This window comes from Bison bison, unplaced genomic scaffold, assembly GCF_000754665.1.
Source record: "Bison bison bison isolate TAMUID 2011002044 unplaced genomic scaffold, Bison_UMD1.0 scf7180017864057, whole genome shotgun sequence".
Taxonomy (NCBI): Eukaryota; Metazoa; Chordata; class Mammalia; order Artiodactyla; family Bovidae; genus Bison; species Bison bison.
Genome location: NW_011494629.1, coordinates 3,029,355 through 3,045,748, shown reverse-complemented (window position 1 = coordinate 3,045,748; position 16,394 = coordinate 3,029,355). Strand labels below are relative to the sequence as shown.

Sequence of the window (16,394 nt, the reverse complement as noted above, 5' to 3'; positions counted from 1 at the left end):
CCCTTCCCTGCTTCTCCTTCGAAGCTAAAGCCTCCAGCCTGGCCACTAAGGACCCACCCTCATGGCCTTTTGCTTCCAACTTCCTCATTTTACACAAAGTGGAGACAAAACTTGGGCCCCTGGGTTTTCACAAATAGCAGAAATGGAAATTTCCCACAGGGCCAGGTCCCCGGGCTGCTGAGCAGCGACAGCAGTAAGCATTACCTGGTGGCAAACATAGCCCGCAGGGAGGAGAAGGTGGCCGCGTCCTCCTTGAGGGTCTTGAGCTCATTGCGCAGCTTCATCATGGTCTCGGTCACCATTGCCTTCTCGTTCTCATACTTGCTCTTTAGGTTGGCAAGGGCCACCTCTGCCGTCTGTGGGGGTCAGAGTTGTAAAAGACAGGCAGACGAGGCATCAGGAGGAGTCCGCTGCCTTGGTGAGCACCACAGATCAAGGCCCCAGCCAGCCCTGGGCCCCTGAGACCCAGCCCCTCCCCACAGCACTGAGGTGAGGTTTTCTCTCATTTTTTCTTCGAGCTGGGACAGGACAAGGTGGGAAGCCAGGGAGGCTGAGAAAGCCCCCACCCACCTACCCACCCCCTGCTGGACCCAAGCGCCATGCACACCTGCTTATTGGCCTTGAGCACCATGCGCAGTGTGGTGATCTGCTCCCGCTTGGTGCTGAGCAGTGACTTCAGCTTCAGGATCTCCTCCATGAGTGCCTCCCGGTCCTTGTCTGCAGCTGGGCCCAGCTCCTGTGAGGCTAGGCGCTGCCGTGACAGCTCCGTGGTGCGGTCCACGGCTGCCTGCAAGTGCCTGATCTGATCACGGATGATGGCAATCAGATTGTAGATGTTCATGGGCTCTCGGCGTGGATCACTCAGGGGTGAGGGCAGAGAGGAGCCAGGCGAGGGGCTGCTGTCCCTGGCCCTACCCTCTGCGGGTGGTGGGCCCTTGGGCAGGACAGGTGAGCGGCGCTCACGGGTCTCCGGGCTGCAGCTGCCAGTGCCAGCCTGGCCCTCACGGTAGTAGTCTAGCACCACACGCGTGGGTGTCTCATTGTTGCACATACACACGTGGTGGTAGAGATTGGCCAGTTCCTCGCTGAAGGTCACCAGCTCATCCTGGGCCACGCTCAAGCTGCCTTGTGTCTCGCCGGCAACATCGCTCACCTTCTTCAGCTCTGTCTGCAGCCGTGCCAGGAGCTCACGGTCCTGGCAGCTGGCTTTCTCCAACAGGGAGACCTTCTCAGTGAGCGCCTGGCTCTCGGCCTCGTGCCGGCCCTTCTCCTCGGCGTGCTGGGCCTCGCTGGCCTCGTGTGCACTGCGCAGGGCCTTCAGCTGCTCCCGGAGGTCGCCCGCCTCTGCCACGGCCACACGGTACTTGCAGGCCAAGATCTCGGGCCCATTGATGTCCACCTCGTAGTAGTCACCGTCTTCGTGGCTATCCCGCTCCTTCTCGCTGTCCAGCGCGGTCCGCCGCTCCTTGCTGGCCTGCAGGCGCCGCAGAGCACTCAGGTTCTCCGTGAGGCGGCTCACCTCCGCGTGCTGCTCAGACAGGGCCCCTCGTGCCTGCTCCAGCTGCTTCTGTGTGTCCTGCAGTGTTGCCAGCAAGCCCACCTTCTCCCGTTCCACCTGCAAAGGCAGAGAAAGGGACCATTAACAGCCCACAGGAGTCTCTGCCCTCAGAGAACCCCTGGTCAGTCCCAGTGAAGACCCTGTCCATGCCACATTCATCACCCTGCTGAGCTCTCTCTGATAAATATGGGTCAAGGTGTCATGTGTGGGGCCATGATGGCTCCTCCCCCTGCCCAGCTGTTTGTGGGGCCAAGTGAGTCCTTCCTTAGAGACATGCAGCAAACCAAGAGGCTGTGATGCAGACCCTGGGGTTCTGTTCTGTTGGGGCAGGAAACCCTGACGTGTCTAACGGACACAGCATGGGAAACCATATGTGGAGACCTCAGAGAGATGTTAAACTTCTGGTGGTGCCCAAACTCATAACCAGAAAGCTACTTCTCTGGGCACCTTCCTCCTATAATGCTGCAGTCCCACTTAGGTAACAATACAGAATTACCTACGTAAAAGAAACGTAAGTAAAGGACTGCACAGCATTTAAAGATTCACAAAGTGTCAGGCAAGCACTGCCGTGGTGAGCGGCAGGTCTGGCCAACACCGTGGAGGACAGCGGTGGAGGTGGGGATGGCGCACACGGGCCCAAGGCCCAGGGCTGGGGCACAAACCCAACGGGGTGCGGTCCCAGCACCATCCACCTGCTCACCTGCATTAGCTGCTGCTTAAGCTTCTGGATCTCAGAAATGTTGAGCTCACTGAGCAGGTCAGAAACGAGGCTGGGAGGGGGTGGGGTGAGACCGTCCTTGGTGGGCGTGGAGGTCTTGTTGTCCAGTGGCACCTTGCCCAGGCCACCGTGCTCGAAGCCATTGGCCAGGGCCTCGGCGTCGTCACCAAGCTTGAGGCCGTCCAAGGAGACGTGCAGGTGGCTGGTATAGAGGGAGTCATTGATGCTCATGTAGTGCGACAGCTCCTTGCGCAGGCTGTTCTTCTGCTCCCGCTCTGTCTTCAGCGTCTCCAGAGCCTCCTCCAGCTGCCGCTCCGAGATCTCCTTGAGCCGAATGGCGTCCTCCAGCTGGCTGTTGAGGTATTCAGTTTCCTCCTCCAAACGCTTGATCTCATGTTTGAGGCCCTCAAACTCCACCTGTAAAAGAGAGGTCGACACTCTTCTATCCCCATGGGATGGGGAAGAAGCACCATCGTAGTGACTGAACAACTGGGAGAACATGGATACTCAGAGGGTTGCAGGCATGAGGTGCACACAGGAAATGCTGAGCCCGCGCCTCGGACATGTGTGCACACATGAGCAGTGCAAAAGCATGCAACTTGCTCAGCACCAGAGGTGCCCTCTGGAATTCAGAACACACCCACACTGCCAATTTGTTAGGTGACTTAAAATGCTACCAAGTATATATTGACTTCAAATCCTACAAAACTTCTTCATTATCACTAAGAGTTGATTAAATCTTTTAAGATACAAAAAATATGTATCTAGATGTGCAATGTGACCACCACTTCTAATCACATTTCAAAATGAAGGAACTAAAGCTCTCACTGGAGTGGGATGTGCCTTCACTGCACACACCACCCTGACTGAGAAAGGCTCGGGTACAAGTAGAGGGGTGGAGTCCAAAGCTGTGCATGCCAGGACAGTATGTGCAGGCGGACAAGGAGAGAACTGACAGAAACCAATGCCTGGTGCAGGTAGTCAGGGCCTATGAGCAACTTAAAAACAAACTGGTATTATTCTGCAATATTTGTGCAAGAAACGAGGAGTAAACCACTCAGAGGCAGGTCGATTAGGGTCTCTGTGGGCTGAGGACTAGAGGAGGGGAACCCCAGGGAGAGGCCAGACTCCATGTGCCACTCATGGTCTGGTTTCCCACTCCTCAGGATGCTTGACCCACAGATGAGCACAGCGTCACAGAGAGTCTGCCGAGCGGCCAGAGGAGGAGCTCTGGTGCCTGTGTTCCTGGGAGGAGATCCACTTCCTCTGGCTCCAAGGGTCAGAAGTTCTACTACCAGCGTAAACATATGGGCCCACACTTCCTTATGCTGGATTTAAATACCCGGGTCCCCAGTTTGGGGATTTCTGGGATAAAGGTCCCCCTAGTCCCCAACCTGTGAAGCTGGGGTTCTTGGACAGTTAGGTGACAAGGGCAGGCCTTGAAGGGCCTGGGTGTCTTGTCCCAGGCAGAAGTGACCCTCTTGTCCTCTCACAGGTGGAGGTGACCCTTCTGTCCCCATCCTGTCACAGGTGGGGAGAGGAGACCTCCTGTCCCTGACCTGTCCCAGGTGGAAGTGTTCCTACTCGTCCCACCCATTTTTATGTTACTTGAGAACATCATATGACAGCCTGGACATCTCCATACTGCTCAAGGGTCACTAGGCTTCACCCCAAAGTCCAGGACCATATGGGGTTCAAAGGAGTCTAGAAAACATGATACAGTGGGAGGAGTGGGTACACTGATAGCTCTAGGGTTCCAGAGGGCATACGGACATCTCTGGTCTCCTGTTGGCACCTGAAATGAGATGGAGCCAGACACCCAGCCTCTGGGATCTCTTGGTTTCACATCTTCATCACCTCCATTTTCCTCCAATTTTTGCTGGCTGACAATTGCCAGCCAACAATACAGCCGGAGGCTTTGTTTTTCTGGTCTTGAAGGGGCTGGGCCCTGCTGCCACACCCTCGAACCACAGTGGCATATAACCCTCAGCCTGAGTGCGGAAGGAGGGAGGGAATGTCTTCTGACCATGGAGACAGCAAAGTGAGGGTTAGGCCAGGCTGTGGCCCAGAGCTAATCTACCCGTCCCACCTGTGCAGCCCAGATACTTGCCTGATTCTGCCTCAGCACAGACACCTGCTTCTGCAGGCTGATATTTTCCTCCTCCAACTCCGAGTAGTCCTGCAGCAGGCGTGCCTCCCGGAACTTGTACTCCTTGATGTCATCCCGCAGGCGGCCACGTTGAATCTCTACATTCTGATTGATCTGCCAGGAAGAAGGTGGATATGAGAAGCCTGCTCTAGTTGGTCTCACCACTCCAAAGGCAGAAGGAGCTCAGTGCAGCCAGGCCCACCATGGTAGCCACACAGCCAGGACTTGGAATCCCAGGCTTGCCGTGGTGTCCAATGTAGCCACCTAACAACGAGCTGGGGCCGTGAGCTGTGTGGTATGGGGGTGAACAGCAGAGAGTCTCAGCAGCTCTGACCCCTGGTTTCTTCATATGTAAAATGGGGTCTAAAGTAGTTCCTCTGTCACATGCTCCTGGCAGCATGCACTGGTGCAGTGCTGTGGAAACAGTCTGTAGATACTCAACAGTTCAGCACAGGGTTAAAGCTGACCCAGCAGTGGGCCTCAGCAGGCACTCCAAAGAAAGGAAAACACATGTCCACACAAAACCTTGTGAGTGAATGTTCAGACACTATTCATAACAGCAAAGGCAGAAGCAACCCAAATGTCCACCAACTGAAGAGATAAACAATATACGGTATATTTATACAACTGGACGTTACTACACATGCTGTAACACAAATGGACCTTGAAAACAACATGAGTAAAAAAGAGGTGTTGGTGTTCACTTACCTTATGACTTCACTTATATGAAATATTGAGAATAAGCAAACCCAGAGAGACTGAAAAAGCAGGTCAGTGGTTGCTGGGGCGGGGACAAGGGGAAGATGGGAAGGAGAGTGACTGTTAATGGGGTTGCTTCTTGGAGTGATGAAATATTCTAAAATTGATTTGGGATGATGCATGAATCTGTAAATATACTAAAATCCACTAACAGCATATTTTCAAATGGGTGATTTGTAAGGGATATGAATTATCTCAATAATTCTATTAAAAAAGTCCCTGCCTCCAAGTTGTCTAGGGGATTCAAACATGCACGGAGACGGGCAAGTGCAGACCTGGCATGAATTGTGCAATCAAGACCGTGGGGGATTCTCAACCAGCTACTACTCTGTGCCAAGGGCCAGGACCTGGGTTCCTTGGCCAACATTCTGGAGTCATTGTATACATTGTAGGATTAGCTGCAGCCCAAGGTTGGTGCCCCTGGAGGCAGAATTGTCTCTGAGGCAAACTCTCCATCTCTCCTCACATTCTCTGTCCCAACATTCTACGCAGCCTCCCCTACACACCTGCAAAGATCTAATGCCCACCCCCTTGGCTAGAAGCACCATCACCCACTGGGCCCCAGAGCTCACTCTGTCCTCTCCCAACACAGCAGCATCTCTGCTGGTGCTGAGGTTTCTTGTGATCCAACTGATGCATACACTTTGCAGACAAGATTCTATGATTCCACACAGGTACACATGGAAAAGCAATGTTGGATTGATGAAGTGAAATAGGACCAATAAGAAAAGAAGAACACAACAAAAAGGGGAACGAGTTATCACATATATCAAGTACTCCTGACAAATGCTTACTACCAAAATCTCCAGCAAATGGACCAATGCAGTCCCCTCATTAAGTGAGCCAAGGAGGTACCCAACAGATGACATGGGGCGCAGGCAGAGCAGCGGCTGTGCAGCGCTGATGTCTGAGGAGGCCTTACAAATAGCAGTGAAAAGAAGAGAAGCGAAAAGCAAAGGAGAAAAGGAAAGGTATATCCATTTGAATGCAGAGTTCCAAAGAATAGCAAGGAGAGGTAAGAAAACCTTCCTCAGTAATTAGTGCAAAGAAACAGAGGAAAACAATAGAATGGGAAAGACTAGAGATCTCTTCAAGAAAATTAGAGATACCAAGGGAACATTTCATGCAAAGATACCCTCTAAAGGACAGAAATGGTATGTTAGGTATGGACCTAACAGAAGCACAAGATATTAAGAGGTGGCAAGAGTACACAGAAGGACTATACAAAAAAGATCTTCATGACTCAAATAATCACGAATGTATAATCACTCACTTAGAGCCAGACATCCTGGAATGTGAAGTCAAGTGGGCCTTAGGAAGTATCACTACAAACAAAGCTAGTAGAGGTGATGGAATTCCAGTTAAGCTATTTCAAATCCTGAAAGATGATGCTGTGAAAGTGCTGCACTCAATATGCCAGCACATTTGGAAAACTCAGCAGTGGCCACAGGACTGGAAAAGGTCAGTTTCATTCCAATCCCAAAGAAAGGTAATGCGAAAGAATGCTCAAACTACCACACAACTGCACTCATCTCACACACTAGTAAGACAATGCTCAAAATTCTCCAAGCCAAGCTTCAACAGTACGTGAACTGTGAACTTCCAGATGTTCAAGCTGGATTTAGAAAAGGCAAAAGAACCAGAGATCAAATTGCCAACCTCTGCTGGATCATCGAAAAAGCAAGAGAGTTCCAGAAAAACACCTATTTTTGCTTTATTGACTATGCCAAAGCCTTTGACTGTGTGGATCATCACAAACTGTGGAAAATTCTGAAAGTGATGGGAATACCAGACCACCTGACCTGCCTCTTGAGAAACCTATATGCAGGTCAGGAAGCAACAGTTAGAACTGGACATGGAACAACAGACTGGTTCCAAACAGGAAAAGGAGTACGTCAAGGCTGAATACTGTCACCCTGCTTATTTAATTTACATGCAGAGTACATCATGAGAAATGCTGGGCAGGAGGAAACACAAGCTGGAATCAAGATTGCCAAGAGAAAGATCAATAACTTCAGATATGCAGATGATACCACCTTTATGGCAGAAAGCAAAGAACTAAAGAGCTTCTTGATGAAAGTGAAAGAGGAGAGTGAAAAAGTTGGCTTAAAGCTCAACATTCAGAAAACTAAGATCACAGCATCTGGTCCCATCACTTCATGGCAAATAGATGGGGAAACAGTGAAAACAGTGTCAGATTTTTTTTTGGGGGGGGGGCTCCAAAATCACTGCAAATGGTGACTGCAGCCATGAAATTAAAAGATACTTACTCCTTGGGAGAAAAGTTATGACCAACCTAGACAGCAATTAAAAACCACAGACATTACTTTGCCAACAAAGGTCCGTCTAGTCAAGGCTATGGTTTTTCCAGTAGTCATGTATGGACGTGAGAGTTCGACTATAAAGAAAGCAGAGCCTGAAGAATTGATGCTTTTGAACTGTGGTGTTGGAGAAGACTCTTAAGAGTCCCTTGGACTGCAAGGAGATCCAACCAGTCCATCCTAAAGGAAATCAGTCCTGAATATATATGGGAAGGATTGATGTTGAAGCTGAAACTCCAACACTTTGGCCACCTGATGCGAAGAACTGACTCACTTGAAAAGACCCTGATGCTGGGAAAGATTGAAGGCAGGAGAAGAAGGGGACAACAGAGGATGAGATGGTTGGATGACATCACCAACTCAATGGACACGAGTTTATGGACATGAGTTTGAGTAAACTCCGGGAAGTGGTGATGGACAGGGAAGGCTTGTGTGCTGCAGTCCATGGGGTTGCAAAGAGTCAGACACGACTGTGCGACTGAACTGAACTGAAATTACTGATTGGTGAAATGCAAGGCTTGTCAGGAAAGCAAAACTCCTGAGAGGCAAAAATAAACAAAATAACACAGTCTGAGCGGTAACCTGAGGAAACATACTTACTTGCTTCCTAACAAAATTCTACATACACCTTGACTCTGGCCATTTCCCTTACTTACCACCCAACTGATTGTTACAATTAATTTTAGTGTCAGCTTATCTAGGCCCTGGCCTCCAGATATTTGGTCAAACACCAGTCTAGGTGTCACCATTCAGGTATATTTTCAGATGAGATTAACATTTAAACTCACAGACCCACTGAGTAAAAATGTGGATCCAGTCAGTCGAAGGCCTTTAAAAAAAAAAAAAAAAGATAGCCTTCAGACTGTAGCTGCGACATCAGCTCTTTCCTGGGTCTCCAGTCAGATGGCATAACCTGCAGATTTTGGATCTGCCAGCCACCACAACTGAGTGAGCCAATTCCCTACAATAAATCTCTGCCTCCCACCCCCTGACCCAGCACCCTGCAAAACACATACCCCTATCCATCTGCTTCTCTAGAGAGTCCTCGTTAACTCAGTGATTGATATATAAGAATTGTGCTTTGGATATCAGAGAAGAAAAAGAAATAAAAGGAATCCAGATTGGAAAAGAAGTAAAACTCTCCCTGTTTGCAGATGACATGACATGATCATCATACCACACACAGAAAATCCGAAGGATGCTACCAGAAAATTACTAGAGCTAATCAAAGAGACACAAGACCTGTATGCAGAAAACGATAAGACACTGAGGAAAGAAATTAAAGACCACACAAATAGAGGAGAGAAACAGTATGTTCTTGGATTGGAAGAATCAATATTATGAAAACGACTATACTACCCAATGCAATATACAGATTCAATACAGTCCTTGTCAAACTACCAATGGTATTTTTCACAGAACTAGGACAAAAAAATTCACAATTTGTATGGAAACACAAAAGACCCCAAACAGCCAAAGCAATCTTGAGAAAGAAGAATGGAGCTGGAGGAATCAATCTTCCTGACCTCAGACTATACTACAAACCTACAATCATCAAGACAGAAATATAGAAATATATTTCCATATATAGAAAACAGAAATATAGGCCAATGGAACAGATTGAAAGCCCAGAGATTAACCCATGCACTTATGGGCACCTTATCCTTGACAAAGGAGGCAAGACTATACAATGGAGAAAAGACAGCCTCTTCAGTAAGTGGTGCTGGGAAAACTGGACAGCTACATGTAAAAGAATAAAATGAGAACACTTCCTAACACCGTACACAAACATAAGTTCAAAATGGATTAAAGACTTAAATATAAGGCCAGAAACTATAAAGTTCTCAGAGGAAAACATAGGCAGTATAATCTTTGACATAAATCACAGCAAGATCCTCTTTGACCCACCTCCTAGAGTAATAGAAACAGAAACAAAAGTAAACAGATAAGACCTAAATAAACTTAAAAGCAACTGACAAAGGATTAATCTCTAAAATATATAGGCAGCTCATATAGCTCAATACCGAAAAACAAAGAGCCCAATCAAAAAAATGGGCAGAAGACCTAAACAGACATTTCTCCAAAAAAGACATTCTCCAAGTTGTTCAGTTGCCAAGTTGTGTCCGACTTCTTGCAATCCCATGAACTGCAGCACTCCAGGCTCCCCTATCCTTCACAGTATCCCTGAGAGTGATGGTATCTGACCATCTCATCCTCTGCTGCCCCCTCTTCTTCTTTTTCCATCATTTTTTCCCAGCATCAGGGTCTTTCCCATTAAGTCGGCTCTTCGCATCAGGTGGCCAAAGTATTGGAGCTTCAGCTTCAGCATCAGTCCTTCCAATAAAATATTCAGGATTGATTTCCTTTAAGATTGACTGGTTTGATCTCCCTGCTGATGGCCAATAATGAAAAGAAGTTGAACACTGCTCATCATTAGAGAAATGCAAATGACAATTATAATGATGTATATCACCTCATACCAATTAGAATGGCCATCATCAGAAAAACTACAAACAATAAATGCTACAGAGGATGTGGAGAAAAAGGAACCCTACTGCACTGTTGGGAATGTAAACTGATACAGCCACTATGGAGAACAGTGTGGAGATTCCCTAACTAACCAGGAATAAAACCACCCTATGACCCAGCAATCCCACTACTGGGCATACACTCTGAGAAAAACACAATTCAAAAAGACACATGTACCCCAGTGATCACTGCAGCACTATTTATAACAGCCAGGACATGGAAGAAACCTAGATGTCCATCAACGGATGAACGAACAGAAAAGATGTGGAACATATACATGCAATGGAATATTACTTGGCCATAAAAAGGAACACATTTGGGTCAGTTGTAGAGAGGCTGATGAGCCTAGAACCTGTTACAGAGTGCAGTCAGTCAGAAAGAGAAAAACAAATATTGTATATTAATACATATACAAGGAATCTAGAAAAATAATAATGATGAACCTATTTACAGAGAAGAAATGGAGATACAGACACAGAGAACAGACTCATGGACTCAGCAGGGGAAACAGAGGGTAAGACAAATTGAGAAAGCAGCACTGACATACATACAATATCATGTGTAAATAGGAAACTGGTGGGGAAGTGCTGTGTATCACAAGGAGCCCAGCCTGGTGCTCTGTGACAACCTAGAGGAGTGGGATGGGGAGGGAGGCTCACCAGGAAGGGGATATATATATAAAATTATGACTGATTCATGTTTTTCTACAGCAGAGACCAGCACAGCACTGTAAAGCAATTATGCTCCAATTAAAAAAAAAAAAAAATTGCCCGCTCAGTATGGGAAGACATAGGAGTTAAGATGGTGAAACAGGGGCAGCAAGTGGGAGCTGTTGGTCAATGAAAAATGTAAATGGACTTTACTTAAAACTTAACAGCTCTCCTCAATGAAACAAGTGGTCCTAAAGTAGACAGAAAAAGGACAGAGGGGGAGACAAGACCACGGGCCAGCTTGACTGCCTAGTCGAAGCCATCTGCACCCCAGAACCTGTGCGCCCAGGCTGTACCGGAAGCCTCTGCTGAGCTGCACCCTAGCACAGTCTGCCTGCACAGGAGAACCATTTTTGTTTTTTATTGAGATATGATTCACGTCCCATAAAGGTCACCCACTGACAGTGTACAATTCCAAGGTTATAGTTTATTCATAGCTGTGCACCATTACCTATTCTAGAACATTTTCATTACCCTAGGAAAAAACCACACACCAATCAGCAACCACCAATATGCTTTCAGTCTGTGAATCTGCCTTTTCTTGGCGTTCACAGAAATGAACCTGGACAATGTGTGGTCTCTCTGCATGGCTCAAAAACCCTTTCACTGGCGCTGTCTCCATACTGGCACCGCTCCGGCAACCCTAGGGGCATGACCCCTTCCTTCAATACTGAGTACGGACTGTGCTGGGTGCTGCTCTAGGCTTTGTGTTGTTCACTGAGGCTCCCTAAAGTTGCCCACGTACAGCACACACATTGCCAGCTGGTGTCAGCTGCTGCTGAGGGAGGCCCTGATGAGGCAAGGAGGAGTGCTATCCTGAGGTCAGGTCTGGGGATCTGGACTGCAGAGAAGTTAGCACTCTACACTGCAGAAGCCCCATCATAGTGCGGCTGGAGCTCAGGCACAGGGAGGGAGCACCACCCTGCACAGGAGTGCTCCAAAGCTGGTCTGTATCGTTCCCCAGAGGAATGGGCAAGACATTTAGCCAGGTCGCAGCCCAATCCCCAGGAAAGGCCTGCGGCCCCAAGGAAGCCCAGGGTGGACATGGGAGTAATGCCCCAGTCCTGTCAGACCTGCAGAGCCTGCACAGGAGGAGGTGATGGCAGAGGCAGAGCCTGGAGCAATGTGAACACAAGACAAGGGTCTGCGGGTTGCTGCCACCCAGAAGCTGGAAAGGTTCCACGTGGAACATGGTCCTGACAGCACTTTTATTTCAGATACAGAAAACTTAAGAGAATAAAATCTTGTTGCTTGTGGCAATCTAATATGGTGGCCCCCAAAACCAAATATACCAATTTAGGTTTAATACCAGGAAAAAGATGCCACTGTAACAAATACCCAAAAATGTGGAAGTGGCCATGGAGCTGGGGATGGCCACAGGCTGGAAGAGCTTAGAGAGCAGGACAGGAAAAGGCCAGACTGCCTTGAGACTATTGGTAAAAAAAAGTAATTGTTTCAGGTGACTCTGGTGAGGGTCAGAGAGGAGTCATAGAGAAATAGTCCATTGTCTCAGGGGATGCATGGACTATCATGAAATAACACTAGGAGAGATGTGAATGCTAGCGGTGCTCCCTCTAAGGCCTTAGGAGGGAATGAGGAATGGCAGAACGGCTTGCTGTAACGTGGCAGAAAACCCAGCTGAGCTGTATTCCAGTGCTGTGTGGAAAGCAGAATTAGTAAGCGAGGAAGATGGATGAACAGCCTGGGAGATTCTGAAGCAGAAGGTTAGAAGTACAGCCTGGTTTCTCCTTGTTGCTTATAGCAAAGTGGGAGAGGAGACAGAAACCGAAGAAATAATTGTAAGCAAAACAGAACTAGAACTTGAAGATGTGGAAAATGCTCAGCTTGTCCTTATTGCAAAAAAATGAGAAAGCATTTTTCTGGAGACAGCACCAAGGGTATGGCTTACAACTCAGCCACCCGGCTGGGAGGCCAGCAGGCCCACTGCTCCCTGGGTTCCAGGAGTCAGAGGAGGGGGCCAACAAAGACTGTTCTCAGGCCCTGAAATGCTCGGCTTCTTACTTTCTGGGACCTGCAGCCCCTTTATTCTTTCCTCTTCTCCCTTCTGGAATAAGAGTAACTCTCCTTTGCCTATCCTAACATTGTATTCTGGAAGCACATAATTTGCACAGGGAGGAATTTCACCCCAGGATGGACCATCTCAAAGTGTCAGCCTTTCCTAATTTAGTGAATTTGAGATGTGATAAGGGATTTGAAGAGTTGATGCTGGAATGGGCTAAGACTTCTGGGAATGAGACGAATCTATTTCACACGGAAAATATATAAATCCTGAAGGCCAGAGGGTAGAATGTTATGGGTTTTAACTGTGTTCCCTCAAAAGATATGCTGAAATGATAAGCCCTGGAAGGGGTGAATGGGATCTGACTTGGAAATAGGGCCTTTGCAGATACACCCAAGTTAAGATGAGGTAATAGGGGATTAGAGTGGGCACAAATCCAAGGGCTGGTGTCCTTCCAAGATGGAGAGTTGGAGACACCCAGGGAGAAGGCCACAGGAAGACGGAGGCAAAGACTAGAACACAAGGACTCCCAGAGGCTGCCAGGTGCTGGCAGAGGCACAGGAAGGACTCTCCCGCACAGCCTCCAGAAGAAGCCATCCCTGCTGACACCTTGATTTTCTGTTGTCTTCAGCCCTCAGTTTGTGGTAATCTGTCACAGCAGTCACAAGAAATGAACACAGGTTTTGGTCTTATCCCACTGAAAGCTGGGGTCGGGCATGGGAAATGAACCCTGAAGACACAGGAGAGCCCAGAGCACCCGACAGAGCTAAGTGAAGTGGAAGAGGAGCCCCCAGCGCTGTCAACACTGTGCCAGGTGACCCACCTCTCATGGCAGGGTGCTGTGGTTGCCCCCACCAGAAAGCTGCCAAGGGGCAGTCCCAGACAGGTGACTTTACTCACTTGGCATGTATGCCCCTGGGGAGCCACCAAACATCTGTACTGCAAGTGTGCTGTCACCCAGACAGAACCACACCTGGAGAAGCAGCAAGGAATCAGCAGTGAAGATGGCTCAGACTGGCTCAGGCAGGGGTAGGGCTGAGGGGCCCGTGTGGGAGACTGCGCTGAGGAAGCAGTGACTCAGCCTTGCCTCCACATGGAGGCGCTATGTGAGGTGCTCAGGAAAGCGAATGCCCTCGAGGGGTAACCATACCTTGGCTCACTTCCCAGGGCCTTGTCTCCCCTCTGAGAATGGAAGGGATGGTAACTGGAGGAGAAGCTGTGGCCCCTGTGCATCCATCCGCAGCACCAACCCACCCTGCTGCAGGTCACACAGGCTGGCCACAGCTAACCAGTCTACCTAACTGGTCTTCCTGCCTCCAGTCAGATGGGACAGGCTCCCACAACAATTAGCTTTTGCTCTCTCATCTTGTTTTTCCCCTGCTTAAACACTGAACTGTATCCCCTCGCTGGCTCCCACTGCTCTTGGCGTGCTGTGGCTATGAGCCCCTAGCCTTGCCCAAGCCCCTGTCCCAGTGCTTCCAGCTGCCTTCTCGCCCTCTGTGAATACACTAGTGGGCGCACGCTCACTCCTCTGCCAGAATTCTCTGCTACTCCTCCCTCTTTCCCTGCTAAGTCACGCTGCTTGGGGAGGTGCTCAAACATGTGCGGCTTGATTTCACGTGACCACCCAACAGAGTGGAAGCCAAGAGGAGAGTCTAAACCCCACCAGCTCCCCAAAGGTTTGCACATCAGGACTAACAAACCTAGAAAGCCCTCCAGGCTGCGATGAAGAAACTCAGATCAGCTTCCCCCACGGCCTGGGCAGATTCCACCTTCTCAACTCAGAACTGGAACACAGCCTCCTGTCATAGCAGTGGAGCTGACAAAGGAAGTATGGGCCCTTACAGGTCTGCAGGAGAGCTTCTGGACAGCAAGGCGAGGTGCACCCAGGCTACAAGCTGGCGTGGCAGGTGAGGGCACTGCCGCTGCCCTCAGGGGAACCTTTGCCTGGCACACACCCAACTACCAAGGGCTCAAACAAGCTCCCACTGGCCATTGTGGGGTTTGATTGAGAGAAGCACCTTCTCTCAGGTGAGCCTGACAAGAGCAGCCTTGATGATGCACAGCAACCAGGGACACAGGAGGCCTTGGTCCAACAGGGTATAAACCAGATAGTATGCGGGGTACCATCTTAGCACCCCCTGTAGGCCCTCCCTCACCAATCTGACCTCCTAGGGGGCTGCTGGATGCCGCATCTGAACCAGCTGGATCCAGCTCTGCTCCCTGGGAGGAATTTCCATTTCCTTATGGAGTCCATTCCCTCGGGACTTATCTGTGTGCCCCTTCCAGCTCCTCCTCGGCTGCAGGGCTCACCCCTGACTTTACCCCTTACCCTTGCTGCTTTCTCTACAAACCCAGGGCCATTCCTCTTGACTCTGGACTGCCAACGTGACATTCTCCACTCAATCCCCCGGATCTGGAGCGTAGGTGTCCTTCTGTACAGGCCTGTCCACACCACAGTGGAGAGCCCCCTGGTGCCTGGGGCTGCTGCTCCGGATCTAGCACCCACCACTTCAGCTTGTGGCCAAAACCCTGACTTCCTTTCAGCCGTTCCTAGGGGCCCAGATGCCACCATAGCAAGAAACAAGTATTTCTGGCTCCTAGCCAGGACAAAGGAGATGGTAACAGATACGATTTCTCCTGGCACATCTTTGCCACTCACTCTTAGGCCTGTGAAGGGCCTGATACATGCAGAGTCCACCAGGAGAGCAAGGCCAGGGTCCACTGGGATGCTAATTTTACCTAAAGGGGTCACCCCCTGGGCTGATGATGCCCACCCCCTCCTCAACTCACAGTTCTGCTTCTCAAGGCAGCCCTCATCACCCCTCTCAACCCCTTCCCAAGGCAAATCTGAGGAATGTGCAAAAGACTTGACTCTGTCATCCGTCAGCTGGATCTGATCCTTGGGTCTCTCTCTGCTTCTCTATATGCAAAATGGGCCCTCAGGGCATGTCCCAGGGCAGAAGCTGGCAGGGTCCATTCACACACAGTGCAGAGGTCAGGACCCAGTGACCCTGGGTGAGCAGTCAAACCTTCTTCACCTTGATCTCCCAACCTGTGAGATGAAGGAAATAACTGGATGCCCACAGGGTCACCCAAAAGACAAGTCACAGAGTAGCTGAATTGTCCCCCACGCTGAGCATGTTTGCCATACGTGTCACATGACCGAGGCCTCAAGTTCCTCCTGGAGAGCTGGGCATGGGATGAACCCCTAAGCCAGACATCACAGGGTGGAAGGACGGGGGTGGGTCAGAGGGCACAGCACAGCTGGCCCCTCAGTCACTGAACTGGACAGCAGCAGGAGCAGGCACCAGCAGGGAAAGGCCTGCGTGTGGAAGGGGCATTTCCTGTGGAGACTGTGCAGAGCCTGCTTATCTGGATCACTCCAAGACAGGTGCAGGCTGGTGCTCCTCAGGGGCAGCGCTCAGTGTTGAGCTCTCAGGATCTAGGCTCCTCAGCCTCAGTACAGGCCTCCTGTAAGAGCGGGCCTCCAGGGCATAGCCCCAGAGGAGCTCCACACAGCAGCTCAGGCAGAAGTGGCAGGACCAGGACGAGCAGAATAACTGGAGAGGGATGGCAGCAGAGCACAGGCAGAGCCAGCAAAGGTGGGGGGACTGACCCGGGGTCTAG

At 49.8% G+C, this 16,394-nt stretch overlaps 1 protein-coding gene across 1 annotated transcript in view; it reads right to left on the bottom strand.

Annotated features, from left to right (window-relative positions):
• Positions 1-16,394, bottom strand: part of BICD2 (bicaudal D homolog 2 (Drosophila)) — a 55,002-nt gene that overhangs the window by 3,770 nt on the left and 34,838 nt on the right. Inside the window, exons 3-6 of the mRNA XM_010835980.1 lie at positions 4,387-4,539; positions 2,259-2,693; positions 608-1,615; positions 205-356 (exon numbers count right to left, since the gene is read on the bottom strand). Coding sequence (XP_010834282.1) covers positions 205-356; positions 608-1,615; positions 2,259-2,693; positions 4,387-4,539 — 1,748 coding nt within the window. The remainder of the gene's footprint in view (positions 1-204; positions 357-607; positions 1,616-2,258; positions 2,694-4,386; positions 4,540-16,394) is intronic.